An 18,565-nucleotide genomic window follows, 5' to 3' on the forward strand; every position below is an offset into this window, starting at 1 on the left:
GTTTTGCAAAAGTTTGAGGTCACAAGGTCACAGGATTTAAAGTTTCACCAGGTGTTCTTGGACAGAGAAGGTTCTTTTTTTTTTTTTTTAGTATTTCTTTTATTTCCAAGTTTGTTTTATGCCATTTGTGCTGAATTTTTAATATATATATATATTTTTTTTTTTTACAAAAAAATACTTTTGCATACTTTGATGAAATAATGTATCCAGATGTATGGTCATCATTTATTCATCAGAAATCTGTTTGTAATGTCCTTGTTATTCAAAATCTCAGCCTGTCGAATGTCAGCTCTTAATTAATAATCAAATAATATCCATCGTAGATGTACCAGGAACAAAGAATATTTTTAATCAGTGCTATTAAAAAATGTTAGTGCCATTGTCTTGTTATTTCATAACTTGTTTTTGAGTGTGGGGATTTATCTGTTTAAGGGCTAATGTCTTAGAGGTGGAAAACAAACAGCTGCAGGACAGAACCATGAAGCTCTCCAATCAAGTCAGGTCCCTGGAGCGTGCCCTGAGGAACGCCGAGTCATTCTACAGTATGGAGGTAGAAACATGGACAACCTTTTTTTTATTATTTTCAGTGGACCGTGTTATTATTTTGTCCTGTTCTGAAATTGTACAGAATTTCAAACACCATTTACCGTCGGGTCCACAGTGGCTGTCCTTAACTGTGAAACAGTTATGAGGAAAAATGTAATTTTATTTTTCTTTAGTTTTGTTGAAAACGTTTAAATATGTGTTTTGTTTAAGTTAACAGACGCTTTCACATATCTAACGTGCAAATTGGTCAAATTTTCTAACAGAATGTCAAGAGAGCGCTCCCCTCTGATGGTTTCACAGAAGGCCTCCTGCATTCATCAGCTCTGAGGTAAGCCTGACAAAATGTGAACCCACATATTGATACAAGGACGGGAAAAATATGTTATGTTATGACAATGTAAAATATGCTTCTCTCTGTTTTGAAAGCGTTCATTTTATAACTTTCCAGTCAGAAATACAACAAAATGTCATTTGGAAATTTACTGCGTCAGTTTACTTGTTACAGACAAGAAGATGAGACATAAAATTAAGTGAAGTTTATTTACAACATCCTATATATTGTGAAATTTTCTCTCATTAACACATCTTCTAACCAAAACTCTTCATGTTGCACAGCAATGCATGAAGTAGTTCTCTAAAACATTTCACTACTGAATGGAAGCAACTGAAAAATCCTCTTTTCTTCTTATTTAGTTTCAGAAAAGTGCGTGTGTATGATTCTTAGTTTCAGCTACAACATACTTTTTTCTAGGATGAATCACTTGTAAAGTTTCTGATAAGAACTTGATGTATTGTGTCCGAAGTGTTGGTGGATTGACGCAGATAAAACTAGTGCTTTGCAGTCAGGCGAAGGGGAAGCTTCAGCTGCTGCTCAAACTGCTAAAAGCAGGCGTGCTGTGGTGGCATAGCGGATAGCGCGACCCACATTTGGAGGCCTTGAATCCTCGACGCGGCCGTCTGGGGTTCGATTCCCGGACCCGGCGACATTTGCCGCATGTCTTCCCCCCTCTCCTTCCCCTTTCCTGTCAGCCTACTTTCATATAAGGGACAGTAGAGCCCACAAAAGACCCCCTGGAGGGGAGAAAAAAAAAAAACTGCTAAAAGCAGCTTTCGTCCCGACCACAGGCCGACCACACTTGCTAATAACAGAGCTTGTTATTGATGTCAGTCTGACCTCAGGTCCCTGTGATCACGCCGACATCCTGGACGCGATCTGCCGTGCGACGGTGAGCAAGCACGTGGTGCTGGACGGCACGAGGACTTCCGTCTCTACGCAGCAGCCGTCTGAGCAGGGATACCTGAACCTCACCTCCCCAATGGTCACTCCAACTTCCACTAAGGGTAGAGAAGAGACCTCAGATGGCAAAGACCAGGGGTGAGAGGCGATGGGAGTTTAGTGATGTCACTGCCATACAACGTAATCTGCTTACATAGGGTCGTATTTGAAAAGCAGATTCTTGTTTGCCTCATAAGTACTGTGTTTGTCCCAGCAGCTTACTGAAAGTGATTCTTTTTTTTTTTACAAAGCCTTTATTAACCAAGAATTTTTCAACATACTCTGTTCTTAAAGACAACAGTGTCCATTGGGATAGAAGCCAGCCTGTTTATTTGGAATGCAAACACGTGCAAATGGTTTTCTAAAAGTTTATTATGTTTCTTTGGTTTGTTTGCCTTTGCACACCAACGCTTATGAGCATCACTTAAAGTTTGAAAGACTGATACTGTTTGTAATATGACATTATGAGAAGCACCACACACCACTGCCTTTAATGGGAAATACAATTTTATGAAAGTTATTTTAATGATTCTATTTGAATTGAAGCACTTTAACATGTTTTTTATACAGATGTTTACATTCAAGATGTTTTAGCAATGCTGTGCAAATTTTGGGATATTAATAACTTTTCCTGGTTCGATTTTGCAGTGTTTTGATGCCTAATGATGCCTAAAGTGTTGGCTACGTTTGTACTTAAAAGGAAAAAACATCTAAATTGAGTGAATTTTTACCAGTTTACAGTTCTGAATGTTTCACCCATCTTCTGTCTAATAGGAGATAATCTGGTACTTTAAACAAAACCAATTCTGTCCTTTTTTTTTCTCTTGGCTTAATTCAAGTTTCCTCTGGTTGTGTTTTCTTTTTCTTTCATTGTTGTCCACATAAAAAGTTTCCTCCTGCGGTTTTAAAGCTGCGTCGCGTGGCCACATCTGCGATTATCATCTCACATGCTCAGCTGTCCGTTTGAAACTCTGAACTTGACAGTGACACAATAGTTGATTGTACTCCTAAAGTTCCTTTTTGTCAACGGGATAGATCTTTTATAGCAGTATTCTAGGTTGGAGTGCACAGAGGGAGCTGCGTCGGGTTTAATGCCCTTTTCTGTCTACCCAATATGATTTAAGTATCAAAAGAGAGCGGTTCATGGAGAAATTTAGATTTCTGTTGAACTATCTCGATGATGTTGCTAGAATACTCAAAGATGACTCATTTTTGCTTTTCTGGACGAAAACACTGAGATTTATGCTCCGTATTTCCTGTTATTCCAAAACAGCTCATGATGCTGTTAATCTTACAAAGCTCCCAGAGCTTCTGGAGGAGAAACAGGCCCACAGCATAACAGATCCTCTATCAAACCTAATGGGTAGCATCTGGTGCTTTTCCACACATTCATCCAGGTTAGCTTGAAAACAGCATCTTTAAAATAAGCCTACTTATTTTGGTTGCTATGGATATTCTAAGATGCCACTTTTTGCTTGAGTGATCTTTAGAGATTTGTTTGTGTTTATTTTTTGTATCTTGCTCAGCATCCTCCTCATTATGTGAGTGTAAATCTCGGTCTTTGTGAAGCCCATAGGATTCGGTGGCATGCTATGTTAATGCAGTTTTTTTTCTTTATAATGCTCTTAATTTAAATGTGTATTTTTCTACATTTGTTAATTATGCTACTGCAATAATGGCTTTATTTTATTTTTCTCACATCTTCCAGAGGTACCAATAGATGTGGCTGACACAAACAAATGCCTTCAAATATTAGCTGCACTTTAGACCCAAATATTAGCTACCATAGGTTTTAATAATCATGAATGCATCACATTTGTATATATTTTCAAATTGTAAGCCACTATTTTTGTATTACCTACATTTTTACACAAAATAATCTGTTACTATTTCCATTGTGCCTGAAACGTTGGTGTTTCTAACTTTGCTTTTTTTTTTTGAAAGAATTGTGGAAATTGGTTCAAGTTTCGTCGCATTTGTATGAGAGCATTTTTTGTTTTCAAATTTTAAATTATTTTTCTAAAATAAAAATTTAATGAACAAAAATGTCCGCGTGCTCCGTTTTCAAAGTTCAACTTAAGAAACGGACTAATTTATAACAGTCTGTTTATTAAACAAGGTAAAGATACAAAGCTTCTTTTTTTTTTCTATTTTCCTTTTTTTTTTTTTAAACATTGATAACCTTAGTTAAACTCCTCAGTCTTGGGTGTGCATATTTAGTCGTCTAGAAACCGTATATGAAACCACAATGCAAGACAGGAAAAAAAGTGTAATAAATCTACTGAATATCTTTTTTCATAGAGAACATGGGTTAAACAGTTATACAGATTACAGCTCAAGAACTCCATGCGGAATAAAACAAAAAGAACAAAACAAGAATAAAATGCTTACACGACTGAATACTGTCGAACACAATACAGAGTAATGGATCTGGGATGATAAACAGTTAAGGCTTACATGTATAGAACTGATATAAAAGATGAATATTAATAACATACAGGTAGACTAAAATAATTACAGTAAATTCATATTGAACTTTTACAAATTCCAAACAGAACATATCGATGGAAACCAAAAAGTAGGTACTATATGAGTAACATGTTTTACAGTACAGGAACATGTACATTTTTCCATTATCTCAAAAAAATAAAAAGATTGAGAGAGTTAGAGAGAGTACGTTGAAGAGGCAGGGTCTGTTGTTGGCGTAAATGTCCGTTTTTCAGGCCAGTGGCTTGAGTAATAGGTTCTTATTCTTTTTGAAAACATACTATATACTGTATATGTATTTTACATTATTCTCAGTTCCTTCTCCGAGCTAACAACGAGCCGCAGCACCGTTTTTTTTCTGAAGCGCCCTGAAGAATACAGGGAACGCTACGAGTACCGTTCGGAGGTTACAGTAAAAATACAACAAACAATACTGTGTACAGTAAAAATAATACTAGAGAAAGAGAGAGCGAGGAGGAAAAAGCTGAGGATTTACCTCGGCACACACTCGTAATCCTACCGAGTAGGACGTATACTGCAGTTTCTTCAAGATGAGTAAAGCTTATTTTAAAGAGAACTAAAAAAAAAAAAAAAGGGGCGGGGGTCGACTAGGTGAGAGTAGCTGTACATTAACTTCACATTTTGGTCCAGTGGTTGGATTTAAAATTACCCACTTCAAAAAAAAAAAAAAAAAAACTATTTCAGCTGGAATTTGAGCTGATTTAAAAAAAAAATTTACTTAAGTTCTGACAAACGTGTCAAAACCTTATAAAAAAGGAATCGTCAAAGCCTTCATAAACTGTTTAAGATTGGCTTCCTCTTCAGTTCTCAAAGGTCAAGTATGGCACTGATCACTTGCACGAGCATAAAAATAGAGTGTGTCAGTGATTGTGTGTGTGTGTGGAAAAGGGATGCGGGAAATGGGTACACAAATGTGACATTTCCAAAAGGTGCCTTTAAATTGAAAAAAATTCAAATACGGCTGTCACAGAATTTGAGAGCTAAAACAAGAAAAATATATTCCATTTAATGTTGCTCCATTTCTGCCAATAACTCCACCTCCTAATACAATCATTTGAATTGTCATCGACCGATTGCCTGTCATCAGGTTTGGATGGCCGTGGACTTGTGCAGAAAAAAAAATGAAGAGAGCAGCACAGAGAACCGTCATTTGTTTGTACTCCTAGCTGCCAGAAGTAATGCCCCCTTTTTTTTTTTTTTTGGCATTTTCCCTCCAACTTGATTAAAACAGTTTGAGCCAAAACCACAGTGCCAAAAAGTGCTTTAAGGTCATCTTTGGATGTTTTCCAAATACACCCAGCAAATATCCCCCCCCCCACATACATCCTCTCTCAATACTTTAAAAAGGCCAAGTTTTGAAAACCCATTTTATGGAAAAGGGGGGGACAAAATAATCTAAACTGAAGGGGGTAAAAAAAAAAAAAAAGTATCTAAAATATATTTAACAGGCCGATGCGTCCAACGGTTTACATGATGCTTACCAAAGTGCTTACTGAATCTGACCCAAGACATTCTTTGCCGCTCGGACCGCCAGATCAACGTCAAGCTGTACTGTTACATTCACGAAACAACGCTGTGCTCTTATTTGATTTGATTTGTTTATATATATATATAATTTTTTTTTTTTTTTTACCGCCAGACAGCCCAGGTGGAGACGGATGGAGGCAGTCCGTTTACTGAATCTTAACACCGAATGCTTGTGTCAGCTGTCACAACGCTAATGTAAGCCTTATGTAGGTGAACGTGGGGTGCAGGGCCTCCGGACGTCCGGCCCGACCCAGACCGAGAAATCCTGCTGGTGGACGCCCGCCGAGCTCAGATGAGGGAGATCCGGATGGGGATGCTGGGGGACTCGGTCCTCTGTGGCGATTGGTGGCTCACTAGGTGCTCCACGACTGTGTGTTTGGACATGTGCTTCATAAGGTAGGTCTCCTAGAAAAGGTTGGAAAACACACACATTTATTTTGGAGTTGGATTCGAATCATTCCTCGCGAGACCTGCAGGTGAGCAACATGAAGCAAACCCAAAAGGTGGAGCGTTTCTGTTAGACGTCATCAAAGACTTTCATCTGCTGACTCCAGCTGTGCGGAGACGTTTTCACATGACAGGTGTTGTTCGAATTCAATCAGATTTGACATTCAAATCCAGCCCCAAACAGTCAAAATTGCGACAATACTGCTTTACGGATTTACTCTTATGTTGTTCTTTGAATGTAAAGGCAACATCTTACCAGACTTACCTGACCATGTACTTCCAGTATTTATTTCCACTTAACAAGCCTCTAAAAATTAATTAATGGATACAGACTTTTTATAATGAAAGTTTTTCTTTAATTTCTCCTGATATTATCCTATATGTAAGGCATAATGTCACAAATAACACTGTAGGTGAGGATTTTTGGTCAAAGGAATTCAGAATAAGTACTTTTTTGATATGTTGGAAGTCAGCAGTTTTAAAACTAAAATCTAAGTAAAATTTCTATTTCTAGTAACCTATAGCTCTAATAAACTCCAGGTCTGTAGAGTTTTTCATCTGTCTGCTGGGACGTTTGGTCACCCAGTGTATGTTTACATAGATTTCTTTGCAAGTTTATCATGTTTATCCTTTATCAAAGCCACTGCTCCATAACTGTTTTAATGTGAAACCACAATTTAGCCTTCAGTGATATCATAGGAAGTGTAAAACTGCTATTTGAGTCCACAACTCTGAACAGAATCTACACCAAAGCAGATTTTCTGCTGTCTGTGTGGTTGTTTTTTTTTTTACCTCAGCTATTTGGCCAACAACCCACCCACTTTAGCTGACATTTAAATCTTTGGACCAGCCATTGTAGCCAAATCATTGTTCCCGTTGTGTAATACAGCTCTCATTCTAAGTGAAAAGGACTACTTGGAAGATCCCTGAGCTCCAAAATGCCACTTCCTCCCCGCTCGTTTGAGCAAACGTTAGCGCACTCCGGATTGTTAACTATCACAAACAGGAAACGTGACTTCTCTTTGTCAGAGGAAGGCAGAACATCATCAAATGTCACAATCTTATCAGCAATAAGCTATAGACAGTCTTTGTAAACACGCATTCTGGGGAAAGAAAGAACTGTGGCTCTTTTTTCTCTCTCCTTTTTTCTACTCACTGAGGTGTATGCCCGGCCGCACATGCTGCAGCAGTAGGCCTTAGCGTTTTTGATGGCGTGCGCCGACAAGTGGATCTGCAACGATGCGGAGTCTGAGTAGGCACGGTAGCAGTTGGGACATTTGTACGGCTTGTCTTTATTGTGCTGCCTCTGGTGAGACTGTAGGGTGGAGGAGAGACAAGGAGAAAGGTTGCTAAGCAGTCCACTTCAAACGTCCAAGTGTGCAGAGGGAATGAATGCGTTACAATTTGTCAGCCAGCTGTCGCAACTGTGGAGAGCGTCGGGGGTGGGGGGGAAACCCCATCAGCCATAAAAAGTCCAAACATTATTTTTTTTATTTTTGACTGAATGATTTTTAGGAACTCTGGATTGTACATCAGCTCTTCATTTAGAAATGTTTCACATAGGAATGCCAGCAGAACTCACGGTGCAGTCGGTGATTGTGAGCTGGTCAGGTTCCAAAATGATCAATGAGTCGGACCAAACCCCCAGTTGTACTGGGCAAACAAATTATTCCTGATATTATAGTTTGTATCATCTCTCCAAATAAGGTAAAAAGTAAGAAAGTTTTAAAACGTTTTTCTTTTAACACTGTTAAATTTTTTTCTTGTCATCCAGAGTTGGACAATGTTCAAGTCAAATTAAACACTCTTAACGACTCCTGCTTTTAGCATAATTAGCTTCTTCAGAATAATAACACCTCTAACGTGTGATACTACAGTGACCCCGCTCTGTTCAAGGTGTGATCCTGTTAGGATAATTAAAGGCTCACCTGAAGGTTAGACAGCTGAGTAAAAGCTTTTTCACATCCAGGATGAGCACATTTGTAAGGCCGATCGCCAGTATGGATTCTGGAACAAATTGAATACAAAACATTGTAAAGATGGAAATAACAGCAGCTAAGCCATCAGAGAGATTCCTAAACCAAGTCATGCAGGCCTGTTTTAGTAGCTTCCCTACTTCCATATTTCAAATATCAGTCGCTGCAAAAGGGGTATGTTAATAAACAACCCCTAAACAGAAAATGAAAATGTGTCTAAACAGGTCAAAGTGAAATTGCAACAGAGTTTCCTCTGTAGAACCCAAATTTCTCATTTTGTGTAAGGGTTACAAACATAAATGTGATATAAAAACAGATTGAGCCGCATTCTATTTTTGCGAAACACCAAATCAAAATCCACTCACCGGTATTCCTGAGGTTATTACGTGGACCGTTCTAGGTTCTACTTTCTAAATATGGCGTGCCCAAAAAACAGGACCTGAAACTGGCATGTGTCACTTTAAACGCAGATTGTGATCTACGAAGGCAAAATGGACGGGAGAATGTGCGGTCCCCTCACGCAATCTCTGACCCACACGTACCCTTGTTTTGGAAGTACTTCAGGAAGTAACGCGTTTTCAGGGATCTCAGCGATTTCCTGGCCTGTGATGATGACCACTGTGATGATTTAGACTCTCTAGAGGATTGGTCCTGGTTCTAAGTGCTGAACTGGGTCCAGTATCTAACATGTAAGTCTGTGCGGTAATAAGTTCAAGTTGTATTTTTAATTCATGTATGTCTTAAGTTTAAATCAGAAACGTATTAAACATGAAAGTACTGAATTTACAGAAACTTACAGAAACCCTGCAAATGCTATGAAAAAGTATTCCTAAGACATCAATCTCTTCCGAGATCCGTCTCTCGTCTAAAGTTGAGGCTTGATGCGAATGATTTTCCTGCGTTAAGCTTATCAGCTTCACAAAAGTTATGCAAAATCCTTGTTATTGTTAAATCTGATAAAACATTGGGGTGCTGTGGTGGAGCAGGGGTACAGCACAACCTCCTCGACGTGGAGGTCACAGGTTCGATTCCCAGCCTTTTCTGCATGTCTTTCCCCCTTCTACTTTGTCTAGCTACTCTCGAATAAGAATTTTTTACATATAAGGCCTGCTGGGTCCGTCCAGTCCATCACCACCCAATGCTTGTGTAAACAGTGATATGAACCTGGTGTGCTGCTGCAGGTGCGACAGCTGGCGGAACGAGTTCTCGCAGTAGGAGCAGTGGTAGGGTTTGATCCCAAGGTGGATGCGCAGGTGCTGGGAAAGGTAGGAGGCGTTGGCGAATGTCTTGGAGCAGTGGGGACACTTGTGTGGCTTGGCCTCTGTGTGGGACTTGGAATGAATCTGCATCTCTGACTTGGTTAAGAAGGTGAGCGGGCAGACTTTGCATCTTGACGACAGAAAGATTGAAAAGAGAAGGAAAAAGAGGCATGAAAAAACTGTAAACCACCAAAAGAATGCTTATAAGCCTGTAAATAAGAGATGTATAGTAACTCTAAATGCCTAACCTGTAGGTTTTGCCCTCTTTAGGTGCCACAGTGACGCAGCCTTGGTCCGCCAGGATGGGGTAGGGCACCACCAGAAGAGGCCCAGATGTGTTTTCCGCTTTTATCTTCTTTCTCCCCCGAGGTGCCTTGGGTGGGGGGCCCAGGAGTCCGGCCAGTCCGCCCAGTCCGCCCTTCATGTGGTCCATGCCGGGACCGCTCGCCAGTCCGGAGATGATGTTCACAGAAGGAGCCCCGCCCATTCGGTTCTGGCTGCTCGAGGTCGGAGTGGTGGGGGTCAGGGCCTCCGAGGTGCTGTGGTTGTCGGGTCGAGATGAGGGAGCCAGGCCTGGGGGAGGGCGAGAACCAGAGCTGAAATCAAGCTGCTCCGTCTCGAGCGCGTTGTTGTCGGGACGGGCGTACCTGAACGATGGTTGACCCGGCCCGATTGCTCGGTGAGCTGTCTCATGTGCCAGTCCTCCCATAATCCTTTGGCTTTTACCGATGACTTGTCATCCAGATTTCCATCTTAGAGTTGAGAGATAGTGCAACAGCATTAGTCGGCCAGTTTTTACTCTCAAACTGCAAAACTGCTAGTTTTGTTCTATAATGAAAAAGAACCAGAATTAGAAAGTTGGATCCATTGAAAAGTTCTATTACTAACGCAACAACCATACAGTGCCTTAGGAAGGTATTCACACCCCAGGACTTATATATAACATATTTAATAGTAAACAAATGCAAACCACTCAAAGTTTTTTTTCTTTTTCTGAAGTATTTTTAGAACTATATGTCTCAATAAATGACCAGTATGTTTGCTAGGCACCAGAATTTATATATATATATATATATATATATATATATATATATATATATATATATATATATATATATATATATATATATATAAAGATTTTTATTTAAACTTAAAACTGTTTGCCTTCAGATGAGGCAAACAACGAAAGTGAAAACTACCTGGACCAGAGCTGGAGGCGGGTCGAGCGTGCAGAGTGATGTCTAGCTGCCCAGAGCCCTGCGGCTGCGAGTGGTGGGCCGGCACCTGCTGCGACTGAGGTTTTGGGACCGACATGCCGTGCGGAGCGCCGCCGTCCGGCGACGAGGTGGGCACCAGCAGCGGCTGCTGGGACGGGGTGGAGGTAGGCGGCAGGTGCAGAGGTCTAATCTTCTCCGCCATCAGCTGCTCCTTGATCTTGTTAATGAGGACCAGGTTATCCAGCTGAAAGGGTTAACGGGTCATGCTCAACAGAAAACAGCCACCGTGTGTGAATGTCATTTGTAGGCCCCCCAACAAAAAAACCCCAAACAAGCGTAAACTAAAGAGCTTCAGTTCTACTACAGCTACTTCAGTGACCTGTGGGAGTTTCACAACCCGGGTTCTGCTTTTCAGTGAAGGCTGGAAATGACATTCACACATGGACACAAATGCGGCAATTAGGCTGGAAATGCTGCCGTTGTGACGTGTTGTGGATGGACTTACCTGGCCTGGCATGGAGGGAGGTGGTGGCCAAAAATAGGGGTTGTTAAATCGAGGCTCTGCCATCCTGAAACAAGAGACACGTAGTGATGATCAGAAGTGGTACTTGGCGAGCTGCTGAATCACCAGGATGATCACAAACACAACATGTGGGCAAAGGGGTCTGAAGCTGAACTCCAAACACGTAAAAACTACCTCACCAGCCAAAAGCGTACATGTCTTTGCTGAATGACAGTCATCGTTCTTACTTGCTTCTAATATACTGAAAAACAATTTATTATTACAGGATACAGTAATGAGAATCACAGGCCTATATTTACCCCCTTACACAGTTCATCTGTTTTGATACATTTTTTAAAAAGCTTAGTATAATGTTGCATGCTACACCCAGATGTGATTACTGGCACAACTGTACTACCAACAAATCACTTTTAAATAGAACCCATTTGGCAACTTGAATAAAAAGCAGAAAACATCTCTAAGGAGACACAACACTCTACACTGATATTTGATCAACTTTAAAAATTTATTTTCCAAACAGGATTATTTCCTGATTGTATCAGAGCATGGGAAAACCTATAGTGTAATTTTGTATAATTGTATAATTTAGCTGGTGACAAATCAGCTAAATTTGGTCCAATTTGAAGCTTTCATAACCAAAAGTAGACACCATGCTACTCTATCTAAATTTAGAGGTGAATTTAGGAAGAGTTTAAACCAGAACAAAGATACACATTCATTTCTCACTGTTTGAGGTTAAAACACAACATACTTATTGTTGTGTTTAAGATTAGAATAATTCTATTTGCTAGATGCCAGAAAAATTAACAAAAACATTTTTTTTCTAGATTTTTTGTAACTTTTAAAATTCATACGTTTATATGCATTTGGTCAGTGCCAGGGATAATTATCCTTTAAACTCTATGACTTTGGTCAAACCTTTTGTGTTTTCTTTCTCAAGCTGCTCACAATAGCTTGCTGAAGTTTTGGCCCATTCCTTCTGACAGAACTGATGGAACACGTTTGTACACCGCCTCACTCACACACGGCTTTTTCAGATCTTCAAACAACTTCTGCGTAGGATTGAGATCAGGGCTTTGTGATGGCTGCACCACACAAAGCCATCACAAAGCATGCAGCCAGAGGCCTTAGGTCACTTTGGCTGCATGCTCAGGGTTATTGTCCATCTTGAAGACCAACCTGCACCCAAGCTTTAACTTCCTGGCTTATGTCTGTAGATGTTGCTTCATTATTTCTACATAATGTGTTTTTTTTTTTTTTTGGTCATGACCGATTTAATTAAGTAGATCAGTTTCTAAAACAACAGAACAACCTGATTCTGCCGCCCACATACAGTACTTCACAGTTAGGATGTTACAGATATCCCCGTTCTGTCTCCAAATGTAACGATGGTCATTATGGCCAAACAGTTTCACTTAAGTTTCATCATTTTGGACCAAAATATATTAATTTTTGGGACACGGACACTGTCTCTTAAAATGGTTGGACATAATCCATAATTCTCTTCCTGATATCTTGGCCAATTTTTTTTAACTTTCCCATCCTATCAAACAAGAAGGCATCCACAGGTATGTCTTTCAAACCTGTCAGAAGCATCATCATATTCAATTCAAATTCAATTCAAAGAAACTTTATTGATCCGAAAGGGAAATGAAATAACATGGGCATTCCTTCATTATTTCAAGAGACAGTTATCTTGCAAAGGTAAACGTCTGATTTTGTAATCTCTGACATATTCTCTCATTATTTTGGCATTGAGAAAATAGAAATAAGTTTGGTGATTCTAACTGACCTGAAGCAAGAGAAGTTGGTTTGATTTTTAAAAAAAAGGTTTATGCGTCTCTTTAGTCAATCACCTTTGACATTTAATCATACTTTTGCAGCAAAGTTTGCAGTCCATGTAGCAGATCATGCATGGTGCATGCGTAGCAGCAGAGCTGAGTCAAGTAACGGCTCCACAAAGATTCATTCGTTTGATTGTGAAATATGATCACCATCACCCCACATATTTCCCCTTTTGATAAATACTAATATCTTCAGAAGGTACACAGAAGTTTTAAACCACCTTCATTATGCTCACTTCTTCATACTTTGTATTTTTGTTGCACTTCTTAGTGCCTCTCTTTTCTCTCCCTTTCAGTCCAGTGCTTGCAAAAGGCCATGGCAGCATATAGAGCCATGTGCTTAAAAATGAGGACATGGGAAACAAATGATGTCTTTATACGGGAGAAAATCCTGAAAAAATGCAGAAGTCACAGAACCTGAGAATTGGTAATCATGCAAAGACACAGTTCTTTGGAAATCACATATTTGTTGCTAAAAAAAAACTATTTTATGAGTCAAATTGTTATCACTGGTGTTTTTCATAGCATGAACTAAACCCAGAACAGTGGTTCTCTAGCTTTTTATAAGGAAAGCCATCTCACAGCAGCTGGACTTTTTGTATTTGCTATGTATTGTCATATTATTTAAATAGATATAATTTAAATAACTTCTCCCACTGCAAGTTTAAAGTAAAAATTTTCAGGCTCCATGAGGTAAAAAATAAACGGGAAGCTTCCTTCCTCGCCACTCCCCAAATTGAAAAAGAGAAAGGTTTCTTTCCAAACATGGCCCAAAAATCCAACATGGCTGTCATGTTGCCAACATAGAGAGCTGTGCTGAAATGAATTGTTTATTTACAATACCAGCAGTTTTTGTGTATTTAAATCTATCACATTCTTAAATAAATGTATAACCTTGTGCTCTGACTAGACATAAATTTAGTGTCTGAATAGACTTTTAGCTTGCACTTGCTAAAAGTAATTAGCCTGGTCACTGAACTCAATAACTGGTAAATCCCTTTGGTTTCTGAACCTGCAACTATTACATGGTTCAGCTTAATATTCACAGAACTAAGTTCTGACTTCAGATATAAATAAAATCTAGGAACTACACTTTTTATTCGCTAAAAGTATTGCAAAATTGGACGTAGTTAGTAAACTACAAACAGCATGTTGACTGCAGGCTAGCTGATAGTCCAACTATTTAGCCGGTTAAAATTAGCCCGTCAGATTCCCAGTGTCACCCAACAAAATACAGATTGCCAAAAAACCACCGCACTGTCAAAACCTTTACTTGAAAATGCCAATTAAATTTAGAGTGTTTTATTCCTCAATTTTAGCTTTAGTTTCTACATCAAAATAACAATAAATGTTAGAAGCACCAGGGATAATACTTGCTTTCTGTTCCAAATAAAAGAAATTCAATTACGCGGTTCATTTTGGTGCTAGGTTTGATGTAAATGCTGTTGCAATTTTAATTTAATATCATACATTGAGAATCTCAAGGCAGTCCGTGCCTTGCTGATACCAACACTTTGTGTTTTTCACAATCTGCAAAAAAAAAAAAAAAACAGTTTGAAAGATTACACTTGAAACAGGCTTACATCTAAGTTTCCTGTTTAGAGTCAATGCTGGTTCACGGGAGCCCCTTCATGCCCTGGATGACTCACCAGTCATCCAGGGCAACAGAAAACATTCTTCGGAAAACGGTCAAGTAGAGCTTCAGAAAGCCTGATGAAATATTGCTTATAAGACCCATTTTTAAAATCACAGAGAAGTCTTGTTCATTTAACGGAACGGAAAAGAAAAGGCATGACTCAAATCTCTTGCACATTATCATTTGTGACGAGAATACAGTGCCATGTAATACGCAACTTGAACCCTTTCACACTTTGTCAAATTACAACCACATACACTGATGTGTTTAACTGAGATTCCATAAGACAGACTGACACAAAGTAGTATATATTCATTAAGAAGGAAGATGATAGTGTTCATAATTGTTCAGCAAAATCAAATCTGAAAATTTAAGAGTGCGTATCAATTCTTTTAACTTTTATGCCCCTGAATAAAATCTAACGGCAGCCGTTGCCTTCAGTATTAATGTAATTCATGAGAAAAAGTTTAGCTATATATATTAATTTAATCACAGTATAAATGCAGCGCTACCGCGGAGGTTCTGTTAGACAACATAAGTAAACAAAGAGTATCAAGAGGGCATTTAAACATTTTGGTTTCCATGCAAAATACAATGCATGTTAGAAAAATAACAGTACATCACTATAGAAAAGAAGCTAGAAGCTAGCTCCTCCTGATGACATGCCCAGGAGCTTACTTGGCTTCTTTTGAGGAGGGGATACATCTAAAACATACGGGACACCAGCCATTGAGGACTGTAGTTGGACACCCATAGTTTAAACAAAATGTATCCGTGTTTTGAACTGGCCTAGTCAAAGTCCCTAACTCAGTTCAACTGGGGCAAGAGTTTAAGCCCAATGTTCAGGTGCTGTCCATCTGATTTTCCATTTCACTTTCCCTTCACTTCACAGTCATACTCTGTGTTGTTCTAGCGCACAAATTACATTAAATACTTGGTTGTGACGAAACGTGAAAATGTTCAAGGAGTGTGAATATTTTTTGTGCAAAGTGGTGTAAATAGATCAAGACATCAATTAGCAACATCTCACGTCTTTATCCCAGGTCTAATCAAATCAGTAACATCCCCATGAGGTCATATGGCCGGGAGGAAGACGCAGATGATGGGTATGAAAACAATGCAAGTTACTTCTTTTTTTAAGAAGTAGTACGATTCAACATTCTGCGTACAAAATAAAGTAATATTTAGGCACTGTCAATCCAGTACTAAAGCGGCATAACTGTTTAGCAAACACAGGCAATGTCTGAGTGTGAGTTTGGGCCTGCAGACAAAACTGCCTGTTTAAAACCACGCCGACACATTTATATTTGCTCAGCTCCAGCGTCTAAATGTCAGCTGAGAATGTGTGGACGCCTATAAAAAGACACGGAGAGCCGTGGCCGTGTAGCTTGCAGCTGTCCTCGGCCCCTTTTGTCTGAATTTGTGGGAACTACACGTCCGTCGCTTTAAAAGCTCGGCCGAACCAAACTAAACTTTGCCTTCTTGGACTTTTCGGACATGCCGTCCTGCCCGCCCCGGGGAGCAGCTCCGGACTCGGGCCGACGGAGGAGGACTGTTCACCCCCGGAACCCTCCCGCTCCTGCCCAGACATTCTCAGACAGTTTTCTTAAAACATTTCCAGACAAAAGAGAAACAAAAATGGCAGCCTTATTTTTATAAGGCGGGACGCCATATTCTGCAGACCCCAATTTTTTTTTTTTTTTTTTTTTTTTTTTTTAGGAGCCTGTACCATAATAAGGTGCTGCGGTTTTTTTTTCCCCCCTTAAAAAAAGGGAGCAGGACACAAAGGTGTGTTTATCACGTCAACGGCGTGAATGATTGTTTACGGCGAATTGCAGGTTTGAATAGCCCGGCCTCCCCACCTCTTAAAAAAACTGACACTTCCTACAACAACCATGCCCTGCGAAAAAAAAAAAAAAAAACAGCACGGAAACGGACAAGCTGGACTCATCACGCCGATTCAAAGAGCACATTGATGCCGCTAAGGTGCGAATACTAAAAGCGAACAAGCCCTCCACATCCCGTAAAAACGCTTAGCCGTGTTAAGAAAATTTCACTTTTCTTTCCCCCCCTCCACATTCTGTAACTTTTGGGCGAATCAAAGGAGGGAAATCACATTTTGTGCACAATTGTAACGCATCCGGGACGCGATCCTCCAACAGAGCAAACGCTTTAGCGGGGCAAAACACGCACACACACCGAAATGAGACATGCACAAATTACCTTGTGTCCTGGCTGCAGATATTGTCTTGCGAGAACAGCTATAATATAAAAGGTTGATGTTCTGTCTGCCTCCAGTCGGACCACCGCTTCCGGGTCGCTTTGTTCACTTCTGGGTGCTGCTGCAAGGCTCACACACAGCGGCTACAGAAAGGAAATCTGCTAATGTTGCTTTGGATGTTGTGTGTGTGTGTGTTTTTTTTTTAACCTCACAGCTCACCTTATTCATGTTTACTGTGCAGTGCTTGCCAGGTGAATAGCGTTGCGATATTTTAAGGCGTATTTATCCACCACATACGCACTGCAATATCCCCGGACGCTACAACATGGAGCACTCCACTACAACAAAATGTATGGCGTGCTAAATTATGCTGCAATAAAATACGGATTTCACATTCGCAAGTGAATTTGCACAATGCCTTGAGATTAGAGAGCAGGACAGCCTAGGAGAAAGTGGTGGAACTTCAACATAAACCAGAGAAAATATCACTATAGAGATTTTTACTGTGCTTCTTTTAATTTAGAAAAAAGAAAAAAATTAGAAAAGAAAAGAAATTAAAAAAAAAAAACAGTGCAATATTACAGCTGCAAATGCAAAGTAATGTTAAGTTTCATTCGTGCTTTAAGAATAAAAAAATAAAAAAAATAAAACGAGAATACATTGGGGGTGGGGAAATTACATCTGAAATTTAGAGGAGTATCTAGGCCATGCTGGATGTGGAAGATAAACAGTTTGAACAGAGATGTCCTACTAGGGGCCATTCGCAGCCCTGGGAATGGATTTGTGCTAATTACTTCTTGATTTCAGTTTTAATCATATAATGCAGTTTTACACATTTTGGCATGTTAGAAATGCAAACTGATTTGTTGTGATAAGCCGACACAATTTATTTTGAGGAGGATACATGGTTTAAAAACTATTTTCAAACTCCATTACTTTGATTCCCATGTTTTACAATCCATTCAAAATGGCCTTCAGCAGTAAACAGTTAGTGAATGGAGTCCCCTCATTTGTAATTTAATTTGTTCAAGTTGCTCTGTGAGGTTTTCTCAGAGAACATCTGAAGTTGTTCAATCCCTAATCTGGAAATGAAGCGAGCATGAGAAACTGCAAAACTCCACCAATACACAACAGTCCGCTCAACAAAAGCAGGAAGCCAAAAAGGCTTGTGGTAGCTCTGGAGGAGCTGCAGAGATCCAGAGCTCAGTTAGGACAATTTGTCATCAGGAGAAGTTTGTTTCAACACACAAATCTGCCCTCCCTCTTTGGAATTACAAAACGTTTTTCACAAGCCATGTCAGACATACAGCAAACTGGGAGAGGAAGGTTTACTGGTGAGACCAAAAGAGAACTTTATGACTTAGGCACGGCAGAAAATGAACACTTACAGCATTTTCTTCTGCAGCGACAGGGACTCTGGTCAGAGTTGATAGGAAGATGGATGGAGATGAATAAAGTGTAGTCCTGCAAGAAATCCTCCTAGAAGCTGCAAAAGATTTGAAAAACTGGGGCCGAGGGTAATATTTGAGCAGGACAACATTAAACATACAAACAGCTTCAACAGAATGACATAAATCAAAGTGTC

General features: G+C 39.7%; 2 protein-coding genes across 6 annotated transcripts in view; one reads left to right on the plus strand and one right to left on the minus strand.

Annotated features, from left to right (window-relative positions):
• Positions 1 to 5,047, plus strand: part of ccdc30 (coiled-coil domain containing 30) — a 17,553-nt gene extending 12,506 nt beyond the window's left edge. For all 4 annotated transcript variants that reach the window (XM_023340730.1, XM_023340735.1, XM_023340741.1 and 1 more), the window contains 3 exons: positions 433 to 550; positions 810 to 874; positions 1,715 to 5,047. In XM_023340730.1, coding sequence (XP_023196498.1) covers positions 433 to 550; positions 810 to 874; positions 1,715 to 1,925 — 394 coding nt within the window. In that variant the 3' untranslated portion in view covers positions 1,926 to 5,047. The remainder of the gene's footprint in view (positions 1 to 432; positions 551 to 809; positions 875 to 1,714) is intronic.
• On the minus strand, positions 4,096 to 17,472 carry LOC102219421 (zinc finger protein 362-like). Of its 2 annotated transcripts, none has more exons than XM_023340761.1 (9): positions 16,983 to 17,472; positions 11,262 to 11,325; positions 10,739 to 10,973; positions 10,187 to 10,291; positions 9,788 to 10,112; positions 9,445 to 9,669; positions 8,233 to 8,311; positions 7,461 to 7,619; positions 4,096 to 6,262 (listed from the first exon to the last, which is right to left on the minus strand). In XM_023340761.1, exons 2-9 carry the CDS (start codon positions 11,322 to 11,324, stop codon positions 6,146 to 6,148), a joined length of 1,308 nt encoding a protein of 435 aa, XP_023196529.1. In that variant the 5' UTR covers position 11,325; positions 16,983 to 17,472; the 3' UTR covers positions 4,096 to 6,145. The 2 variants fall into 2 exon arrangements, with proteins under 2 accessions (XP_023196529.1, XP_023196525.1); XM_023340757.1 differs by having other exon boundaries at positions 10,739 to 11,000.
• Between the last annotated feature and the right edge of the window lie 1,093 nt (positions 17,473 to 18,565).

Source organism: Xiphophorus maculatus, chromosome 1, assembly GCF_002775205.1.
Source record: "Xiphophorus maculatus strain JP 163 A chromosome 1, X_maculatus-5.0-male, whole genome shotgun sequence".
Classification (NCBI taxonomy): domain Eukaryota; kingdom Metazoa; phylum Chordata; class Actinopteri; order Cyprinodontiformes; family Poeciliidae; genus Xiphophorus; species Xiphophorus maculatus.